Source organism: Protomyctophum parallelum (genome assembly GCF_964188405.1).
Source record: "Protomyctophum parallelum genome assembly, chromosome: 3".
Taxonomy (NCBI): Eukaryota; Metazoa; Chordata; class Actinopteri; order Myctophiformes; family Myctophidae; genus Protomyctophum; species Protomyctophum parallelum.
Window position 1 is genome coordinate 7,287,193 of NC_139698.1, and position 22,532 is coordinate 7,309,724.

Here is a 22,532-nt window from a genome sequence, read left to right on the forward strand (position 1 = left end):
ACCAGTGATGTTATTAGTAGATGTTACAAGTTTGTCTCTGACAAAAATCCTTTATTTGTAGTGTGTGGACCATGGTGACATTGATCAAATCTTGATAAAACAAACGCTTCTACTATATTATTTAGGCCCCCACAATCTAAAGCTATGTTTCTATGTCAGTGGTTCTTCGATTAAAGAAAAATAGCAGACCTACAAGCTCGTAGAGCTTGTAGATCTGCTATTTTTCAATAGCTAAAGCACCAAAATGGGTTCCCGCACCAAAATGCGCTGCACAAGGCAGCAAGGGCAGAATCCATTTCTTGCGACCGACCGCCGTCGCGACGGACCTGTCCGTCGGGGGGTCCGCCGGTCCGTCGGGGGGTCCGCCGGTCCGTCGGGGGGTCCGCCGGTCCGTCGGGGGGTCCGCCGGTCCGTCGGGGGGTCCGTCGGTCCGTCGGGGGGTCCGTCGGTCCGTCGGGGGGTCCGTTGGTCCGTCGGGGGGTCCGTCGGTCGGTCGGTCCGTTTTTGCGTCGCGACGGACCGTCGGTCGCAGGGTTAGGGTGGATGGATTCTGCCCTTGCTGCCCAAATGGTAACTCTGTCATTTCTCTACCGTTTTGGACGGGGGTGGTCTCTTTGGAATCGTGTGGCCCCCCTGGAGGTTTCTATGGGGGTCTCGAGGTTCGGGGACCCCTGGGGACCCCCACGGACCCCCAAATGGTAACTCTGTCATTTCTCTACCGTTTTGGAGGGGGTGGGCTCATTTGAATCGTGTCGCCCCCCTGGAGGTTTCTATGGGGGTCTCGAGGTTCGGGGACCCCTGGGGACCCCCAGGGACCCCCAAATGGTAATGTCACCTGTGGACACTAACTGTAATTGTCTCGCTGTCTCGCTGCTGCGCTGCGCCGCACAGACAGCAGCTTGTGTCAGTTGTGTGTAACATGTGCGTTCGTGCCGTGTTGCTGGTATATTATTATTATTATATTTTTTGCGCCGCCGCGTTGTCTCGCTGCTGCGCTGCACAGACAGCAGCTTGTGTGTAACATGTGCGTTCGTGTTGCTGGTATAGATATTATTATTATTATTATATATCATATCCTCCTTCCCAGCCTCCCCGTCCTGGACGGCGCAGAACAGCGTTGGATCGCCGGCCGCCTATCGTTGATCGCCCGCCGTCTCCTCGAGGACCGCCGACGCAGATGGTTTACTGCTATATGCCATAGTGTTTATTATAGCTACTATTATTATTGGGCATTTGCTAACTTAACGGTGTGGCACGTATTATTGTAGTGTACAGTACATTGGGTACAGCGGTCATTCAGGCTTCAGAGGGCTGCTTACAGGGGTGGAATATTCTCAGGGTTGGCTTCACCTGTCTCTTAGCGCCCCTATATTGGTGAACACGCATGTTTGTATTTTACTGCTGTGATTTTCGATAGAAGTGTTATCCTATTTTGATATAGGCTTATTGCAGTGATCGTTGGTGTGCACTTGATTTGCCGTGGCATCTTTTGTGGTCGTGTGTACTAATGTGTATACGATAATCGATAATATATGTGCACTAATCAATCTTTGGGCTGCTTAGGAGATTGGGTGGGAACAAACACTGTGCTATTATCCAGATTCCTGAGGTGGACATTTCAAGAGGAGCTTGTGATTATTGCTTGCCTAGGAATAGGATACAGTGTGTTAAGTTATGAGAAGTTCTGCAGCTTACACGTTGCATTCGGAGAAAAGATTAGATCCATTTAGCCAAGCATGGCATATTTATTATTATATTAAGGGCTCCCTGTCACGCATCATTCTCACGGTGACAGACCCAATACAATACAATCACTGAATGAAAAAACACCGGTCCGCTCCACACACAGGCAGTGGTCATGTGACCCGAGTTACCTGATCACGCCATAGGAGACAAACATGCATCCCATACCTTGCGCCTTGGCGCCTCACAGTGGCACAAGCACAACACTGCATATCACACAGAACAGCAGTACAGAATTACACACAATACACAAGTGAGGACATACATCCCGTCAAATCTCAACACAGTGCCTATTTATATTGCTATTTGCTACGTTTTAATAATTGCCAGTCATACAGTATAAATTGCCACATTGTTATACCTATACATTTACGTATTTTACTTGTATAGTGTTATATTTGATATCCTGCTACATGATTTTATACTTACCTGTTTTATCTCCGAGCTTATAATAAACTTTGTTACTTTTCTATACGACCTGCCTGCTGCTGAATATATTCAGAGTATACTCTTCATTAGCAAACTGTAAATAAAGTACTAAACGAAGGAAAAACCCCCGCGGGGATAACTGACGTTATAAGAAGATAACGCCCCTGCATGACACCTCCCTGGCCACCGTATAGCGCATTGACAGGTCTGTCTGTCTGTCTGTCGTAGCATGCAGATAGACAGATAGGGGGGGGGGGGGCAGTTTGACAACAGCGGCTGACACATGTTCATTGATGATGATTAATAGGCCTACTGTATATGCTACTGTGCTGCTGGATCGTCGATAAATGGACTATAGGCCTACTGGACTTTGATGTTATACTGCACGGATATAAGCGAACCAGTTTATCAATGTTGGATAGTTGGATACCTGCATGCGCTCTTTGCATGTGCACGGCAGATGGAGAGAGAGAGAGAGAGAAAGAGAGAGAGAGAGAGAGAGAGAGAGAGAAATGAGCTCCGTTCATTGGCTTTATAGGCAAGTGCAGAAGGTTTATAACGACAGGTGCCCACCTTAGAGTAGCCTATATATATTAACTTATTATTATTTTGCCAGCGGGTGCTTTGGCTCTTGCGCGGAGTTGACGCCGTTGTCTATAGGCCTACGTGCCAGGATGATTTTAAATAAATATGTCTCTGTCTCTGCGTCTCTAGAGCTATAAAATATATAGCACACATCATGTGTGACACATGTGTGCACATACACACACACACACACACACACACACACACACACACACACACACACACACACACACACACACACACACGCACACGCACACGCACACACACACACACACACACACACACACACACACGAGATTCTGACAGAATGCAGCGGCGCATTCTTAAAATAAACAGATATACAAGCTTATAGTGTACCATAGCGTACATACCAGCATACTTACCGTTCAATAATAATTAGCATGTATTATTATTAACGAAAAACAAACAGTTTTTTCAAACAGTTGTTTGAAACAACTTCTGATTAGTTACTAACTTTACTAGACCAATTTAAAATAGTATTAGATGTTTTTCGTTAATAATAACTTATGCTAATTATTACTGAACCATTTTAGATGTTTATATTTCACCAACAGGCATGATATGAATTTATAGGAATAATAGGCCATCAGTGGCCACCGGTCGACTCCATTTTGCGCATTACGGCGCCTAGATTGAAATGACCACATTAATCAACAATAGACCATACTGTTCATTGAAAATAGCTGCAAAATCACTATAGTTGTGATGGGATAAAGTAGACCTTTTAAGTATAGTTACCAAGTAGGCCTCTACCATTAACCCCGCGATGCTGAGCGTGTGTTCCAGCTAAAACTAAGGGTAGGTCTATAGATTTTTAGGGTTAATTATTAGGACCCGATTTTTAATTTCATTCAGAGGGAGAGTCAAGGTATATATTTTATATATAGTGAAACATACATTTCATCGATATCCTTCATCGTCTTCATTTCTTTCATAGTTAAAGCAATTGCTAAGTGGTCTATTGTCTAAAAAAAACACACACAAGCATGAACAGTAGACATCTATTCATCATTATTTATTTCAAATCAAAATACAAACCACTGTCACCAACTCGTCTCGAAGTTCGCGCACACACACACACACACACACACACACACACACACACACACACACACACACACACACACACACACACAACGAACGGTGTGGTCACGGTACCGCTGGCTGGCCTCTGTTTTAACGTTAACGTCAAAGTCCAGTAGGCCTATAGTCCATTTATCGACGATCCAGCAGCACAGTAGCTGTATACAGTAGGCCTATTAATCATCATCAATGAACATGTGTCAGCCGCTGTTGTCAAACTGCCCCCCCCCCCCCCCCTATCTGTCTATCTGCATGCTACGACAGACAGACAGACAGACCTGTCAATGCGCTATACGGTGGCCAGGGAGGTGTCATGCAGGGGCGTTATCTTCTTATAACGTCAGTTATCCCCGCGGGGGTTTTTCCTTCGTTTGGTACAGTTTGCTAATGAAGAGTATACTCTGAATATATTCTTTCAAATGAGGTTTGGCCTTATATCAAACATACATGCTCAGTATTTTTATTATTACATTTGCAACTATTTGAATAAAGGTTGTATATCAGTGAAGCCACCACAGCTCATGAAACATAATAGGCTGCATGGCTAACAGGGCTTAGTGCTTCCCTATACCATATCTCTCCTTTCTCTGGCTCTATGACTTATACGCCCATGAAAAATGGAAAATATAAATTTCATTGAGTGTATACCATTTGGAATTATACCAATCGGTTGAGATTTGGCAGATTATAGCCAATGTTAAATATCAACTTTTTGCGCACGGGCCATTGGGACTGTGGCGGCGGTGTTTTACCTATAGGACCTCTGCTTGGATTCATGGTGAGTGCGCACCGAAAAGTAATTGGAATATATTTTTCTTGCCACATTATAAACAAGTTTACTTTACCTCCTCACTGTCCTCAGTGTTTGGGACGGGATGTAGGCCTGTATCATGTGCTGTCTGCGTGCATATAGCGCTGCGCTACAGTGAAATTGTCATTGCTTGAGAAAAACGGATAAGGGCAGCAGGCAGGTCGTATATAGAAAAGTAACAAAGTTTATTATAAGCTCGGAGATAAAACAGGTAAGTATAAAATCATGTAGCAGGATATCAAATATAACACTATACAAGTAAAATACGTAAATGTATAGGTATAACAATGTGGCAATTTATACTGTATGACTGGCAATTATTAAAACGTAGCAAATAGCAATATAAATAGGCACTGTATCTATAGGCAAGCAATAATCACAAGCTCCTCTTGAAATGTCCACCTCAGGAATCTGGATAATAGCACAGTGTGTAATAATAGTAGCTATAATAAACACTATGGCATATAGCAGTAAACCATCTGCGTCGGCGGTCCTCGAGGAGACGGCGGGCGATCAACGATAGGCGGCCGGCGATCCAACGCTGTTCTGCGCCGTCCAGGACGGGGAGGCTGGGAAGGACAAGCTGCTGTCTGTGCAGCGCAGCAGCGAGACAACGCGGCGGCGCAAAAAATATAATAATAATAATATACCAGCAACACGGCACGAACGCACATGTTACACACAACTGACACAAGCTGCTGTCTGTGCGGCGCAGCGCAGCAGCGAGACAGCGAGACAATTACAGTTAGTGTCCACAGGTGACATTACCATTTGGGGGTCCCTGGGGGTCCCCAGGGGTCCCCGAACCTCGAGACCCCCATAGAAACCTCCAGGGGGGCGACACGATTCAAATGAGCCCACCCCCTCCAAAACGGTAGAGAAATGACAGAGTTACCATTTGGGGGTCCGTGGGGGTCCCCAGGGGTCCCCGAACCTCGAGACCCCCATAGAAACCTCCAGGGGGGCCACACGATTCCAAAGAGACCACCCCCGTCCAAAACGGTAGAGAAATGACAGAGTTACCATTTGGGCAGCAAGGGCAGAATCCATCCACCCTAACCCTGCGACCGACGGTCCGTCGCGACGCAAAAACGGACCGACCGACCGACGGACCCCCCGACGGACCAACGGACCCCCCGACGGACCCCCCGACGGACCGACGGACCCCCCGACGGACCGGCGGACCCCCCGACGGACCGGCGGACCCCCCGACGGACCGGCGGACCCCCCGACGGACAGGTCCGTCGCGACGGCGGTCGGTCGCAAGAAATGGATTCTGCCCTCCCTCGCACAAGGTGCCCTATTTTTTCACTTGAGCACCTGCCCCTCCAAATGTCTGTGCACGCCACTGGCTGTGCTGCTGCTACTGGTAAGAACGGTTTGCTCCCTGGTTCCCTGTGTCTAGTGATCTCATTAGTGCACCTGAGTGACCCTCTAAATACACACCCAGTGCTGCCAAATCTAAAGCCCGCCACCAAGTGTTCAAAAATAATATGCCAACCTAACCAATAATATAGCACCATCATAATGGCTCCTACAACTTTCTTTAACCATTATTTTAAACCTTCGCTTTTTTACTATTTTAAAGGTTTTATGACATTCATTTTCATTTATTTTTCTTTTTCCTTTTAGGTTTTATGACCTCAATTACACCCAAAAAACCTGAACTTTGAACATTCAGTGGATTTTCTGTGGTCTGAAGTTTTCTTTGGGGTTTGGAAGCCTTTTGAGCTACAATGAAAACAGGCAACACAGTGAAAACAGTGACATCTGCTGGCAAATCCCATGGACATATATGGGATTTGCAGGATCACAATCTGCCGGCAAATCAGAGCACCTGTTTGAGCCAGAAAACCCCAGATCACAGAAAATCTAGCCAGCCAGCCAGCCAGCCAGCCACCACCGACCCATCCAACAATGATGCTCTGTTGTGTTGACACCGCGCTGTCTGCCAACAGCCTGTTCTGGGGACACAGAGACGCCGCAGAAAACAGGAGGACAGACTCGGAAGTCTTTGGCACAACGTGTGTAGATTAAAGGGATTAAAGTGAAAGCATTGGAGGTGCAGACGAACCAATCAGAGCAGCTTCTCCTGTACAGAGAACACAGAGGGACGAGGCTTAACCCACTCTGACCTGAGATCAGATTCATACGAGGTTTCCGCCGGACACACACTGGTCTGATTAACCCATTCTGACCTGAGATCAGATTCTAAAAAAATGTCAGTCGTTCTTCGATTAAAAAAAAAATTAGCAGACCTACAAGCTCGTAGCGCGCCACTCGGTGGCGCGATACGAGCTTGTAGATCTGCTATTTTTCAATAGGTAAAGCACGACATGATGCTGACACCAAAATGGGTGCCCGGTCAGAATGGCTTAAAGAAATAGTTCAGGAAAGAAATGACTTGCTTGCACACGCACGCACGCACGCACGCACGCACGCACGCACGCATACCCGGCGTTGTTGAAGAACCAAGAACGCGCGTGCGCTCGCGTGCGTGTGTGTGCGTGTGCGTGTGCGTGCTTGATGAAAGCAGAGAACATTACCTCGGCTTTCCACTGTTTCCAGGCTGACCTGCCTGTTGCCGTGGTGTTGTGTCTCCTAGCAACCAGGACGAGTGTTAGAGAGAGAGAGAGAGAGAGAGAGAGAGTTGGTGTTTCGCTTCCTGTGTGGGTGGGTGTGTGTGTGTGTGTGTGTGTGTGTGTGTGTGTGTGTGTGTGTGTGTGTGTGTGTGTGTGTGTGTGTGTGTGTGTGTGTGTGTGTGTGTGTGTGTGTGTGTGTGTGTGTGTGTGTGTGTGTGTGTGTGTGTGTGTGTGTGTGTGTGCGACTGTGTGACTGTGTGCGTGCTTGCGTGCGTGCGTGCGTGATTGTGAGCTTGTAGATCAGCACATTTTTGGCTTTAAGCTTAGGGTTAAGAAATGAAAAAGTGTGTGCGTGTAAAAAGCGTGTGACTATCTGAGAGAGAGAGAGAGAGAGAGAGAGAGAGAGAGAGAGAGAGAGAGAGAGACAGAGAGAGAGAGAGAGAGCGAGAGAGAGAGAGAGAGACAGAGAGAGATGTAGATAGTTATAAAGGTCTGCAGGGTCCTGTCTTGCGTTCCATATACATGTTTTCAATATTTCCATCTCAATTGGCCACTTGTGAGTTCACCATGGTTACAGGGGCCAATCACAGCGCAGTGGGGACTCTCTCCCCCCCCCCCCCCCTCTGTCTCTCCTCTCAATGTGGTAAAACACCCACGTAAGAGGGTTTCCTTCCCTGCTCTCCCTCAGGCTTTCTCTCTCTCTCTCTCTCTCTCTCTCTCTCTCTCTCTGTGCTCGTGCGTGTGTCAGATCATTAACCCATTCTGACCTGAGATCAGATTCATACGAGGTTTCCACTGGACACACACACTGGTCTGATCAACCCATTCTGACCTGAGATCAGATTCTATAAAAATGTCAGTCGTTCTTCGATTTTTTTCAAAAATAGCAGATCTACAAGCTCATATCGCGCCACTCGGTGGCGCGATATGAGCTTGTAGATCTGCTATTTTTCAATAGCTGAAGCATAACGTGATGCTAACACCAAAATGGGTTCCCGATCAGAATGGGTTAATCACACAAATGACCGTGCAGGCCGATAATAGACGGTAAATGCGGCTTGGCGTAATAAAACATTTATAATTCCATAACGACGTTCCCCCCCCCCCCCCCCGCCATTAGCACATAGCAGATGTTTGTTATACTGTAGGGTATATTCGCCGTTGACTTGGACATCCATCAGTTCATCAACGACTCATCAACGACTTATTAGTATTAATAATTACAATATTGCCCAGGCGGTGGCGTAACCGTCTGGGCACCCGACTGGTAATCCAGTCGCAGTGTGCCGCGGGTTCGACTCCCGAGCCCGACACGGCCTTTACTGCATGTCATCCCCCCATCTCTCTCCCGTTTCCTGTCAGCCTACTGTCTGTCCCTTAAAAAAACCAATAAAAAGGCGTAAGCCGCAAAAAAATATCTTAAAAAAAAAAAAAAAAATTACAATATTAAAAATATTAATAGTCAAAAAAAATTCCATGTGATCACATAATGGTCGCGTTACCATATTGCTTATCCCATTCTGGGCGGGAACCCCATTTGGTGTTTTAAGCATTATGTTATGCTTTAGCTATTGAAAAATAGCAGACCTACAAGCTCATAGCGCGGCACCGAGTGCCGCGCTATGAGCTATGTGGCGCAAATCTTTTAATTTATATTCAACGTTTTTAACTCAAATCTTTGCTTCTGGGAGGTCGCCTGGAACAACATATTTTCAGATGGGGGTCGGCGGCCAAATACATATATTTTTGGGGGTCCTTGACATGAAATGGTTTGAGAACCACTGACACACAGAAACATGAGGTTTTTCAGAAAACTGTCAGGATTTAGAAGGCATTTGTAGAATCGAATTTAGGCCTAAGTGGGTTATTATTCGTTGCTGTCAGGGCAGAAACCATATTTCAACTTGTAATTCTGTTGTTTCTTCATCATACACGAGTGGCGCACGTATACGCACACGACTATACAGTGAAAATATCAATATATACATAACACGTACGCACACGACTATATAGTGAAAATATCAATATATACGAGCACACGTGTGTAGTGACGTCAAACTCGCTATAAGTGATTCTAAAGTGTTAAATAAACAGTGCTAAATTGCTATGTCATCATTGCTACATACAGTGTTTGTTCAGTAACAGTGTTAAACAGCTCTATATTGTGACAGTAATCATTGCTATAGACTCAGTGTGTGTTCGGTAACAGTGTTAAATAGCTCGGTATTGTGACAGTATAGCCATTGCTGTAGCGTGTGTGTTCGGTAACCGTGTTAAATAGCTCGGTATTGTGACAGTAGCCATTGCTGTGGAGTGTGTGTTCGGTAACCGTGTTAAATAGCTCGGTATTGTGACAGTAGCCATTGCTGTAGAGTGTCTGTTCAGTAACCGTGTTAAATAGCTCGGTATTGTGACAGTAGCCATTGCTGTAGAGTGTGTGTTCGGTAACCGTGTTAAATAGCTCGGTATTGTGACAGTAGCCATTGCTGTAGAGTGTCTGTTCAGTAACCGTGTTAAACAGCTCTATATTGTGACAGTAGCCATTGCTGTAGAGTGTCTGTTCGGTAACAGTGTTAAACAGCTTGGTATTGTGACAGTAGCCATTGCTGTAGAGTGTGTGTTCAGTAACAGTGTTAAATAGCTTGGTATTGTGACAGTAGCCATTGCTGTAGAGTGTCTGTTCAGTAACAGTGTTAAACAGCTCTATATTGTGACAGTAGCCGTTGCTGTGGAGTGTCTGTTCAGTAACAGTGTTAAACAGCTCTATATTGTGACAGTAGCCGTTGCTGTGGAGTGTCTGTTCAGTAACAGTGTTAAACAGCTCTATATTGTGACAGTAGCCGTTGCTGTGGAGTGTCTGTTCAGTAACAGTGTTAAACAGCTCTATATTGTGACAGTAGCCATTGCTGTGGAGTGTCTGTTAGTAACGGGGGATCTCCCCTGCAGTCTAGTCAACAACAGAACATGCATTATTCAGTGCAGGATGCCAATTTAGTCCAATCAGTGGGAGAGGAGTGTAGAGAGAAGTGTTGCAGCAGCATGAAGTCAACAGAGGAGGTTGAAAAGAAGATCAAAGCTGGCAATAAATATATATACAATATATATATATATATATATATATATATATACAAAGCAAAGCAAAGCAAAGCACCCTTAAAGTGAGTGACAAAGTGACTTTAATGTTGTTTAAAGTCATTTAACTGAATCAAATATGACTTTTCTGTGTGGATGTATGGGCTGTCAAGGCCAGAAGTAGTTTTTTGCCACTCAGTAGGCATTCCTGCATAACTTCCTGGTATGATGATGATGTCACGCGCATAACCTCTATACCTATAACTGAATGAAACTCTTGTCAAACTGTTTACAGATGTTAGATGTCCTTCTTGTGTAAGTCATCTGCAGTGTTGGGGAAGTTACTTTTAAAAAGTAAGGAATTATAGTTATCGTTACTTATCTAAAAAAGTAATTTGTTACTTTACTTTACATTAAATTATGAAAGTAACTACTTTACTTTACTTTACTTTACTTTACTTTTATAATAATATAAAAAACGGCCGAAACCGAATACCGAATATAGGAACTTTTGTTTTGAAGCTAGATCTATAAACAATAGGTTTGGGAGACTTGGGACTTCATTAAAAAACATCTAATTAATTGGAGGCTTTGTGATGATTTCATCTCAATTAATCACATTGTAATCGCATATCAATAGGCCTATTTGACCTGAGCAGTGAGCTTTTTATCTACATAAGCATAGGCAATGAAACAAGTAGTAATAATAATAGTGATAATATTATTTATATAAAGCTTCTCTGAGTACTAAAGACACTTTTCAAGGAGAACATGAGAAAACAAATAAAAACAACTTTATTAGAGAAAAACTGTGGAATGAGATAGCAATATTCCAGAGGTGGGTTTGAATTTATAGGTGGTGGCCTATAGCCTACATGCATCGTTTTGACAGGTCTGCCTGAAACCCTGACCATTAAACACGGGCAGACGCAACGATAGAGTCTGCCCGTGTAAACGCAGCAGCGAGTGTGACTGTGAGGGGTTGGGGAAGGGGATGGAAAGTACATAGTGAAACTAACGTTAGCTCCCATGCTAGCTAGTAGCTTCCCTCGTCAACACTGCAGAACACCACCACAGATCGGATGGAAGCTGCAGCTGCTGATATCACGTTGCTTGTGCCCGTGGATGGGAAATAAGATTTAAAAGGCTATGGAAGCGTGGATGAAAGGCAAAGCACAGATGTGTGCAATACATTTGTGTCGGATCTGCCTGTGCATTCCGTCTGCTGCAGTGCGCATGTGTTCTGTCAACTTCTGTGTTGTGAGTCTGTCACTGGCTGCTGAATGCATAGTTAAAGAGCGTCAAAAGCATGCGCCCTTCCTGCGCTGGAAGTAGCAGATCTACAAGTTATCTACCCGTCGCAATGCCCAGCGTGTTGGGCTTGTACATCTGTGCTTCTCCCGCAGTTTAGTTGAATTATATCGATTCACAACTTTATTTGCCCCCGCCCCTTCACTTCAGCAGCACAGAGACGCTTGTATGATAGACTCACGGAGCTGCATGGCGAGACTTTTTTCACTGATCACATAAGTTGACATAACGCCATAACGCGGGTAACGCTCGCACAATAACTTTAAGGCCGTTATGGAATGGGGAATGTAAGCGTTAGGTTACAAGTTACTGCAAATAGTAATTACGTTATGTAACGTAACGCGATGTAAGGGCGTTAGTCACAACACTGGTCATCTGATGGGTCTTTACTTTTCCTGGTTGACTTAAAGTCTTGCTATATACTGTTGATGGCTGCAAGGTGTTGTCTCGTCAGTGTTCCCATGTTCCTGACTGGTCACACAGCTGGTGGTGTAGTGGAAGTGGAAGTCTCCCCCCCCCCCCCCCCCCCCCCTCCCCACCACCAATACAAATTGACCTTACAATTTAGGCATTTAGCAGACGCTCTTAATCCAGAGCGATTTACATTAAGCAAGAACAAAAAAGCATGGGAATACATCACATAAAGAGCATTTTTCAATAAATAATAGAGAAAATTCATCATAAATAAATTACTGAAACCAGATGTAATCATTAAAGTTTATGCATGCACTATGTGTACCATGTAGACTCTAAATTTCCATTTTCCAGCCATTCAGTTGCAACCCAAGGTTGCCGTAGTGAACCCAGCCCTCTGTGCCGCTGTCCATGGTTCTGAAACGGACAGTTCTCACGCTCTCATTCACTCTTTCAATGTGTATATGAAGTAAGCCCGATTGCACAGCAGCCATATTGGAAATAAATTGGACCCCTTCCTTACTATATAATGTGTGTGTATAGTAATAACACACACACTCACACACATGCACGCACGCACGCATGTGTGGCAAGCTCACATTGTATCCATCTTCAGTGTCCCAGATAATATATTTTAAAATGTTGTTATATTGTCTATAAATCTGTTTGTGGCTTTGGGCCCAGCTACATCTCAGACATGCTGAAGCCATGTGAACCCTCCCTTAGGTCATCTGGGGCTGGCCTACTGATAGTTCACCCGATAGTTTGAACAAAACATGGTGAAGCAGCATTTCACTATTATGCACCACAAACCTGGAACAACATTCCAGGTTACAGTAGGAAATCCCCAACCATAGCCGTTTTTAAAAACGTATTTATTTAACATTGCCTATCCCAGTGATGTCTATAACACCTAGGTCTTGCCTGGACTTTAAATTAGCTGTGTTTTCTGTTTATATTAAAGGTGGGAGTATTTGTTGTAGTTTATATGCTCCTATATCTTATTTTAATTGTATCTATTATAATCTGTATTCATTTTAAAGTGCACTGTTGCACTCTGTATTTGTTTTTATTCCGTAAAGCACTTTGAATTGCCTTGAGTATGAAAGGGGCTATATAAATAGCATGGCCTTACCTTGCCTTGCCATTTTAAGAACCCACTTAACTACAGGATATCTAACAAGCTCACAGACACTCATTACATCTTAACTACAGGATATCTAACAAGCTCACAGACACTCATTACATCTTAACTACAGGATATCTAACAAGCTCACAGACACTCATTACATCTTAACTACAGGATATCTAACAAGCTCACAGACACTCATTACATCTTAACTACAGGATATCTAACAAGCTCACAGACACTCATTACAACTTAACTACAGGATATCTAACAAGCTCACAGACACTCATTACAACTTAGGATATCTAACAAGCTCACAGACACTCATTACAACTTAACTACAGGATATCTAACAAGCTCACAGACACTCATTACATCTTAACTACAGGATATCTAACAAGCTCACAGACACTCATTACAACTTAACTACAGGATATCTAACAAGCTCACAGACACTCATTACAACTTAACTACAGGATATCTAACAAGCTCACAGACACTCATTACAACTTAACTACAGGATATCTAACAAGCTCACAGACACTCATTACAACTTAGGATATCTAACAAGCTCACAGACACTCATTACAACTTAACTACAGGATATCTAACAAGCTCACAGACACTCATTACATCTTAACTACAGGATATCTAACAAGCTCACAGACACTCATTACAACTTAACTACAGGATATCTAACAAGCTCACAGACACTCATTACAACTTAACTACAGGATATCTAACAAGCTCACAGACACTCATTACAACTTAGGATATCTAACAAGCTCACAGACACTCATTACAACTTAGGATATCTAACAAGCTCACAGACACTCATTACAACTTAACTACAGGATATCTAACAAGCTCACAGACACTCATTACAACTTAGGATATCTAACAAGCTCACAGACACTCATTACATCTTAGGATATCTAACAAGCTCACAGACACTCATTACAACTTAACTACAGGATATCTAACAAGCTCACAGACACTCATTACAACTTAGGATATCTAACAAGCTCACAGACACTCATTACATCTTAGGATATCTAACAAGCTCACAGACACTCATTACAACTTAACTACAGGATATCTAACAAGCTCACAGACACTCATTACAACTTAGGATATCTAACAAGCTCACAGACACTCATTACATCTTAGGATATCTAACAAGCTCACAGACACTCATTACAACTTAACTACAGGATATCTAACAAGCTCACAGACACTCATTACATCTTAGGATATCTAACAAGCTCACAGACACTCATTACAACTTAACTACAGGATATCTAACAAGCTCACAGACACTCATTACAACTTAGGATATCTAACAAGCTCACAGACACTCATTACAACTTAACTACAGGATATCTAACAAGCTCACAGACACTCATTACATCTTAGGATATCTAACAAGCTCACAGACACTCATTACAACTTAACTACAGGATATCTAACAAGCTCACAGACACTCATTACAACTTAGGATATCTAACAAGCTCACAGACACTCATTACATCTTAGGATATCTAACAAGCTCACAGACACTCATTACAACTTAACTACAGGATATCTAACAAGCTCACAGACACTCATTACAACTTAGGATATCTAACAAGCTCACAGACACTCATTACATCTTAGGATATCTAACAAGCTCACAGACACTCATTACAACTTAACTACAGGATATCTAACAAGCTCACAGACACTCATTACATCTTAGGATATCTAACAAGCTCACAGACACTCATTACAACTTAACTACAGGATATCTAACAAGCTCACAGACACTCATTACAACTTAGGATATCTAACAAGCTCACAGACACTCATTACAACTTAACTACAGGATATCTAACAAGCTCACAGACACTCATTACATCTTAGGATATCTAACAAGCTCACAGACACTCATTACAACTTAACTACAGGATATCTAACAAGCTCACAGACACTCATTACATCTTAACTACAGGATACCTAACAAGCTCACAGACACTCACTACAACTTAACTACAGGATATCTAACAAGCTCACAGACACTCATTACATCTTAACTACAGGATATCTAACAAGCTCACAGACACTCATTACAACTTAGGATATCTAACAAGCTCACAGACAGGAACTACTTGAGGATGGTAAACGGTGCATTTATAGCGCCTTTATCCAAGGCGCTTTACACACACATGACATTCATACACCGATTGCGGCCGAAGCCATGCAAGGTACCAACCAGCACAGGGAGCAAAACTAACACTAAATCTAATACAGAAAATCACACCAGTGTGAACCAAGTGGTGCAACTCCCGTCTATTGGTTCTCTGTATCGTTCCAATTTGTATCGTTCCAATTTCTTCTCTGTGTCGTTCCAATTTCTTCTCTGCATCGTTTGCGTCCAGCAGGTGGCAGCCATGTCACATACTTCTCTCGTTCCAATTTCACGCATGCGCACACCACTCGTGTTCATGACGGATACGGACATTGCTGGATGTAGAAGTGGTTGCACCACTTCAAAATTAGCATTATCAAAAAAGAAAAAAACTAATAAAAATATACTTAACTATACTTTAAGTACACTTAAAACACTTGTGTGAAGTGAGGGGTGCTCTTATCATCATCGTTATACAAATAATCACATTCCGTGCTCTACAAACACAAACACGGCTCATACACAGAAACACACAAAGCTCCTAGAAACCCCAAACCATTGTAACCTCGGTCCCTCCGTCCTAACAAATAATACCTAACAAACCATCCTAACAAACCATTGTAACCTCGGTCCCTCCGTCCTAACAAATAATACCTAACAAACCATCCTAACAAACCATTGTAACCTCGGTCACTCCGTCCTAACAAATCATTGTAACCTCGGTCACTCCGTCCTAACAAACCATTGTAACCTCGGTCACTCCGTCCTAACAAATCATTGTAACCTCGGTCACTCCGTCCTAACAAACCATTGTAACCTCGGTCACTCCGTCCTAACAAATCATTGTAACCTCGGTCACTCCGTCCTAACAAACCATTGTAACCTCGGTCACTCCGTCCTAACAAATCATTGTAACCTCGGTCACTCCGTCCTAACAAACCATTGTAACCTCGGTCACTCCGTCCTAACAAACCATTGTAACCTCGGTCACTCCGTCCTAACAAACCATTGTAACCTCGGTCACTCCGTCCTAACAAACCATTGTAACCTCGGTCACTCCGTCCTAACAAACCATTGTAACCTCGGTCCCTCCGTCCTAACAAATAATACCTAACAAACCATCCTAACAAACCATTGTAACCTCGGTCCCTCCGTCCTAACAAATAATACCTAACAAACCATCCTAACAAACCATTGTAACCTCGGTCCCTCCGTCCTAACAAATAATACCTAACAAACCATCCTAACAAATCATTGTAACCTCGGTCCCTCCGTCCTAACAAATAACACCTAAAAAACCATCCTAACAAACCATTGTAACCTCGGTCACTCCGTCCTAACAAACCATTGTAACCTCGGTCCCTCCGTCCTAACAAATAATACCTAACAAACCATCCTAACAAACCATTGTAACCTCGGTCACTCCGTCCTAACAAATCATTGTAACCTCGGTCCCTCCGTCCTAACAAATAATACCTAACAAACCATCCTAACAAACCATTGTAACCTCGGTCACTCCGTCCTAACAAATCATTGTAACCTCGGTCACTCCGTCCTAACAAACCATTGTAACCTCGGTCACTCCGTCCTAACAAACCATTGTAACCTCGGTCACTCCGTCCTAACAAACCATTGTAACCTCGGTCACTCCGTCCTAACAAACCATTGTAACCTCGGTCACTCCGTCCTAACAAACCATTGTAACCTCGGTCCCTCCGTCCTAACAAATAATACCTAACAAACCATCCTAACAAACCATTGTAACCTCGGTCCCTCCGTCCTAACAAATAATACCTAACAAACCATCCTAACAAACCATTGTAACCTCGGTCACTCCGTCCTAACAAATCATTGTAACCTCGGTCCCTCCGTCCTAACAAATCATTGTAACCTCGGTCCCTCCGTCCTAACAAATAACACCTAACAAACCATCCTAACAAACCATTGTAACCTCGGTCCCTCCGTCCTAACAAATAATACCTAACAAACCATCCTAACAAACCATTGTAACCTCGGTCACTCCGTCCTAACAAATCATTGTAACCTCGGTCACTCCGTCCTAACAAACCATTGTAACCTCGGTCACTCCGTCCTAACAAACCATTGTAACCTCGGTCACTCCGTCCTAACAAACCATTGTAACCTCGGTCACTCCGTCCTAACAAACCATTGTAACCTCGGTCACTCAGTCCTAACAAACCATTGTAACCTCGGTCACTCCGTCCTAACAAACCATTGTAACCTCGGTCACTCCGTCCTAACAAATAATACCTAACAAACCATCCTAACAAATCATTGTAACCTCGGTCCCTCCGTCCTAACAAATAACACCTAAAAAACCATCCTAACAAACCATTGTAACCTCGGTCACTCCGTCCTAACAAACCATTGTAACCTCGGTCCCTCCGTCCTAACAAATAATACCTAACAAACCATCCTAACAAACCATTGTAACCTCGGTCACTCCGTCCTAACAAACCATTGTAACCTCGGTCCCTCCGTCCTAACAAATAATACCTAACAAACCATCCTAACAAACCATTGTAACCTCGGTCACTCCGTCCTAACAAATCATTGTAACCTCGGTCCCTCCGTCCTAACAAATAATACATAACAAACCATCCTAACAAACCATTGTAACCTCGGTCACTCCGTCCTAACAAATCATTGTAACCTCGGTCACTCCGTCCTAACAAACCATTGTAACCTCGGTCACTCCGTCCTAACAAACCATTGTAACCTCGGTCACTCCGTCCTAACAAACCATTGTAACCTCGGTCACTCCGTCCTAACAAACCATTGTAACCTCGGTCACTCCGTCCTAACAAACCATTGTAACCTCGGTCCCTCCGTCCTAACAAATAATACCTAACAAACCATCCTAACAAACCATTGTAACCTCGGTCCCTCCGTCCTAACAAATAATACCTAACAAACCATCCTAACAAACCATTGTAACCTCGGTCACTCCGTCCTAACAAATCATTGTAACCTCGGTCCCTCCGTCCTAACAAATCATTGTAACCTCGGTCCCTCCGTCCTAACAAATAACACCTAACAAACCATCCTAACAAACCATTGTAACCTCGGTCCCTCCGTCCTAACAAATAATACCTAACAAACCATCCTAACAAACCATTGTAACCTCGGTCACTCCGTCCTAACAAATCATTGTAACCTCGGTCACTCCGTCCTAACAAACCATTGTAACCTCGGTCACTCCGTCCTAACAAACCATTGTAACCTCGGTCACTCCGTCCTAACAAACCATTGTAACCTCGGTCACTCAGTCCTAACAAACCATTGTAACCTCGGTCACTCCGTCCTAACAAACCATTGTAACCTCGGTCACTCCGTCCTAACAAATAATACCTAACAAACCATCCTAACAAACCATTGTAACCTCGGTCACTCCGTCCTAACAAATCATTGTAACCTCGGTCCCTCCGTCCTAACAAATAATACCTAACAAACCATCCTAACAAACCATTGTAACCTCGGTCCCTCCGTCCTAACAAATAATACCTAACAAACCATCCTAACAAACCATTGTAACCTCGGTCACTCCGTCCTAACAAATCATTGTAACCTCGGTCACTCCGTCCTAACAAACCATTGTAACCTCGGTCACTCCGTCCTAACAAACCATTGTAACCTCGGTCACTCCGTCCTAACAAACCATTGTAACCTCGGTCACTCCGTCCTAACAAATAATACCTAACAAACCATCCTAACAAACCATTGTAACCTCGGTCCCTCCGTCCTAACAAATAATACCTAACAAACCATCCTAACAAACCATTGTAACCTCGGTCACTCCGTCCTAACAAACCATTGTAACCTCGGTCACTCCGTCCTAACAAACCATTGTAACCTCGGTCACTCCGTCCTAACAAACCATTGTAACCTCGGTCCCTCCGTCCTAACAAATAATACCTAACAAACCATCCTAACAAACCATTGTAACCTCGGTCCCTCCGTCCTAACAAACCATTGTAACCTCGGTCACTCCGTCCTAACAAATAACACCTAACAAACCATCCTAACAAACCATTGTAACCTCGGTCCCTCCGTCCTAACAAATAATACCTAACAAACCATCCTAACAAACCATTGTAACCTCGGTCACTCCGTCCTAACAAATCATTGTAACCTCGGTCCCTCCGTCCTAACAAACCATTGTAACCTCGGTCACTCCGTCCTAACAAACCATTGTAACCTCGGTCACTCCGTCCTAACAAATCATTGTAACCTCGGTCCCTCCGTCCTAACAAATAATACCTAACAAACCATCCTAACAAACCATTGTAACCTCGGTCACTCCGTCCTAACAAATCATTGTAACCTCGGTCACTCCGTCCTAACAAACCATTGTAACCTCGGTCACTCCGTCCTAACAAATCATTGTAACCTCGGTCACTCCGTCCTAACAAACCATTGTAACCTCGGTCACTCCGTCCTAACAAACCATTGTAACCTCGGTCACTCCGTCCTAACAAATAATCACATTCCGTGCTACAAACACAAACACGGCTCATATACACAGAACCACACAAAGCTCCTAGAAACCCCAAACCATTGTAACCTCGGTCACTCCGTCCTAACAAACCATTGTAACCTCGGTCACTCCGTCCTAACAAACCATTGTAACCTCGGTCCCTCCGTCCTGTCCTCCAGATGCAGAGTGTGATGTACGAGCTGATGTCGGAGCTGAACGACCGCAGCGAGGACCTGGAGAGACAGATGCTGTCTCTGGAGCAGCGCGTGGAGCAGCTCACCGCCGGCTTCACCGCGCTGCCGCACCACCTGTCGGCCACGCTGAGCACGCAGCACGCCGCCCTGGTGCTCCTGCTCCGCCAGAGGGACACCGGCTGCAGCCGCGACAGGGACACCGGCTGCAGCCGCGACAGGGACACTGGCTGCAGCCGCGACAGGGACACCGGCTGCAGCCGCGACAGGGACACGGGTTGCCACGGAGCCAGCACAGCGCTGGTGCCCCTCTCCACGGCCGGTACGTTGTTTGTTTTTTTACTTAAACCCGTTCAGGCCTGACGTCGGAATTTTAAAAATGTCTACTATACATCCTCACAGTTTTCTGAAAAAAGCTATGTTTCTATGTCAGTCGTTCTTTCGATTTTTCAAAAATAGCAGACCTACAAGCTAGTAGCGCGCCACTCGGTGGCGCGCTATGAGCTATTAGATCTGCTATTTTTCAATAGCTAAAGCATAACGTGATGCTAACACCAAAAGGGGTTCCCGCCCCAAAATGGGTTAAACCCATTCAGGCCTGACGTCGAAATTTAAAAAAAAGTCTTCTAAATCCTGACAGTTTTATTCTGAAATGCCTATGTTTCTATATCAGTGGTTCTCAAATATTTCTTGTCAAGGACCCCCAGAATTATCTGTATTTGGCTGCCGACACCCATCTGAAAATATGTTGTTCCAGGGACCTCGCCAGCCTAGAAGCAAAGATATGAGTTAAAAACGTTGGCTCTGAAAGAATATATATTCAAAGATTTGCGCCTCACGACTTTTCAAAAATAGCAGACCTACAGACCTCCCCTCCAAAGAAAAAAAACAATGATGTGTAACATGTTGTGTTTCCCCCCAACTACATTCGTATGCATCCTCATGTAAAAGTAATGTCTCTTTCCACAGCTCCACTGCCGGGCCCTCCACCCCAGGGGAGTGTGGCGTTCCCCGGGCCCCCCACAGCCCAGGGAGCCACCACCACCACCACCACACAGGGGCCCCCGGCCGTGGCCCCCACAGCCCAGGGAGCCACCACACAGGGGCCCCCGGCCGTGGCCCTGGAGTCCCCGCACAGCCTCAGCCCCGAGGCAGGCAGCCCGCAGGACACCACGGCCAGTCCCAACAGCTGCTGAACACCTAGACGACGACGTCGACTGGCGTGGCCCGGGAGGGGGGGGGAGGACACGGACACAAGAGGATTTAGGCCCGTGTTATCGAGAGAGAGAGAGAGAGAGAGAGAGAGAGAGAGAGAGAGAGAGAGAGAGGGAGAGAGGGAGAGAGGGAGAGGGACAGAGAGAGAGAGAGGGAGAGAGAGGGAGAGAGAGAGAGAGAGAGAGAGGGACAGAGAGGGAGAGAGACAGAGAGGGAGAGAGACAGAGAGGGAGAGAGACAGAGAGGGAGAGAGACAGGGAGAGGGACAGAGAGGGAGAGGGACAGAGAGGGAGAGGGACAGAGAGGGAGAGAGACAGAGAGGGAGAGGGACAGAGAGGGAGAGAGACAGAGAGGGAGAGGGACAGAGAGAGGGAGAGAGAGACGCGAAGGTCACAGGCGTGGGAAGAACTCTGAGCTCCAACTAGGAAACCAAATGAGCCGTTGGCGCTTAAGCTAACACTGGCGTGCTTCTACAGAATAACCCAGGGGATAAGGATGAGAGAGAGAGAGAGAGAGAGAGAGAGAGAGAGACAGGGCAAACAGATGAAAGGAGGGAGAGGATGGGGGTGGAGGAGAGAGACCGAGATAACAGGGGATGAAAGACAGAAGAAAGGCTGATTTGAACTCTGTTCTGGAGAAGAGAATACAGTAGGAGAGGAGAGGGGAGGGGAGGGGAGGGGAGGGGAGGGGAGGGGGGAGAGGAGAGGAGAGGAGAGGAGAGGAGAGGAGAGGAGAGGAGAGGAGAGGAGAGGAGAGGAGAGGAGAGGAGAGGAGAGGAGAGGAGAGGAGAGGAGAGGAGAGGAGAGGAGAGGAGAGGAGAGGAGAGGGAAGTCTGCTAAAATTAGCAGACCATGAAAGAGTGGCTGAAGATGAGAGGACGATCACAGGGGAGGGGGGGGGTGACAGACGGATGGAAACGGAGAGACTCAGGGACGAGAGAGAGAGAGAGAGAGAGAGAGAGAGAGAGCATCCCTGACAAGAGGGACAGAAGGATTAGTCGAGGGACTGACGGAGAGAATGGGAGCTGTGAAGAGGAACGAGTGAAGGGGCGGAGCAGAGGATGAAGAAGATAAACGAGTGAGTCGGGGGAGTAAAAAAAGACCTCTCGTTCTACTGGACACCCTGCTCTCTCTCTCTCTCTCTCTCTCTCTCTCTCTCCCCCCTCCATCAGGAACAATTGGCTGTCTTTTAATCTTTATGATGTATTTTCTATCTGAACACTAATTGTGTCAGCGAGCATCCCTTTAAAACGAAGGGTCGATCAATGCGACCACCATACTA

At 45.0% G+C, this 22,532-nt stretch overlaps 1 protein-coding gene across 1 annotated transcript in view; it reads left to right on the forward strand.

Moving 5' to 3' along the window:
- Nucleotides 1–20,446, forward strand: part of kcnn3 (potassium intermediate/small conductance calcium-activated channel, subfamily N, member 3) — a gene marked incomplete at both ends in the record, with an annotated part of 243,583 nt that extends 223,137 nt beyond the window's left edge. Inside the window, 2 exons of the mRNA XM_083761983.1 lie at nucleotides 20,025–20,358; nucleotides 20,439–20,446. Of these exons, the coding sequence (XP_083618109.1) occupies nucleotides 20,025–20,358; nucleotides 20,439–20,446 (342 nt within the window). The remainder of the gene's footprint in view (nucleotides 1–20,024; nucleotides 20,359–20,438) is intronic.
- Between the last annotated feature and the right edge of the window lie 2,086 nt (nucleotides 20,447–22,532).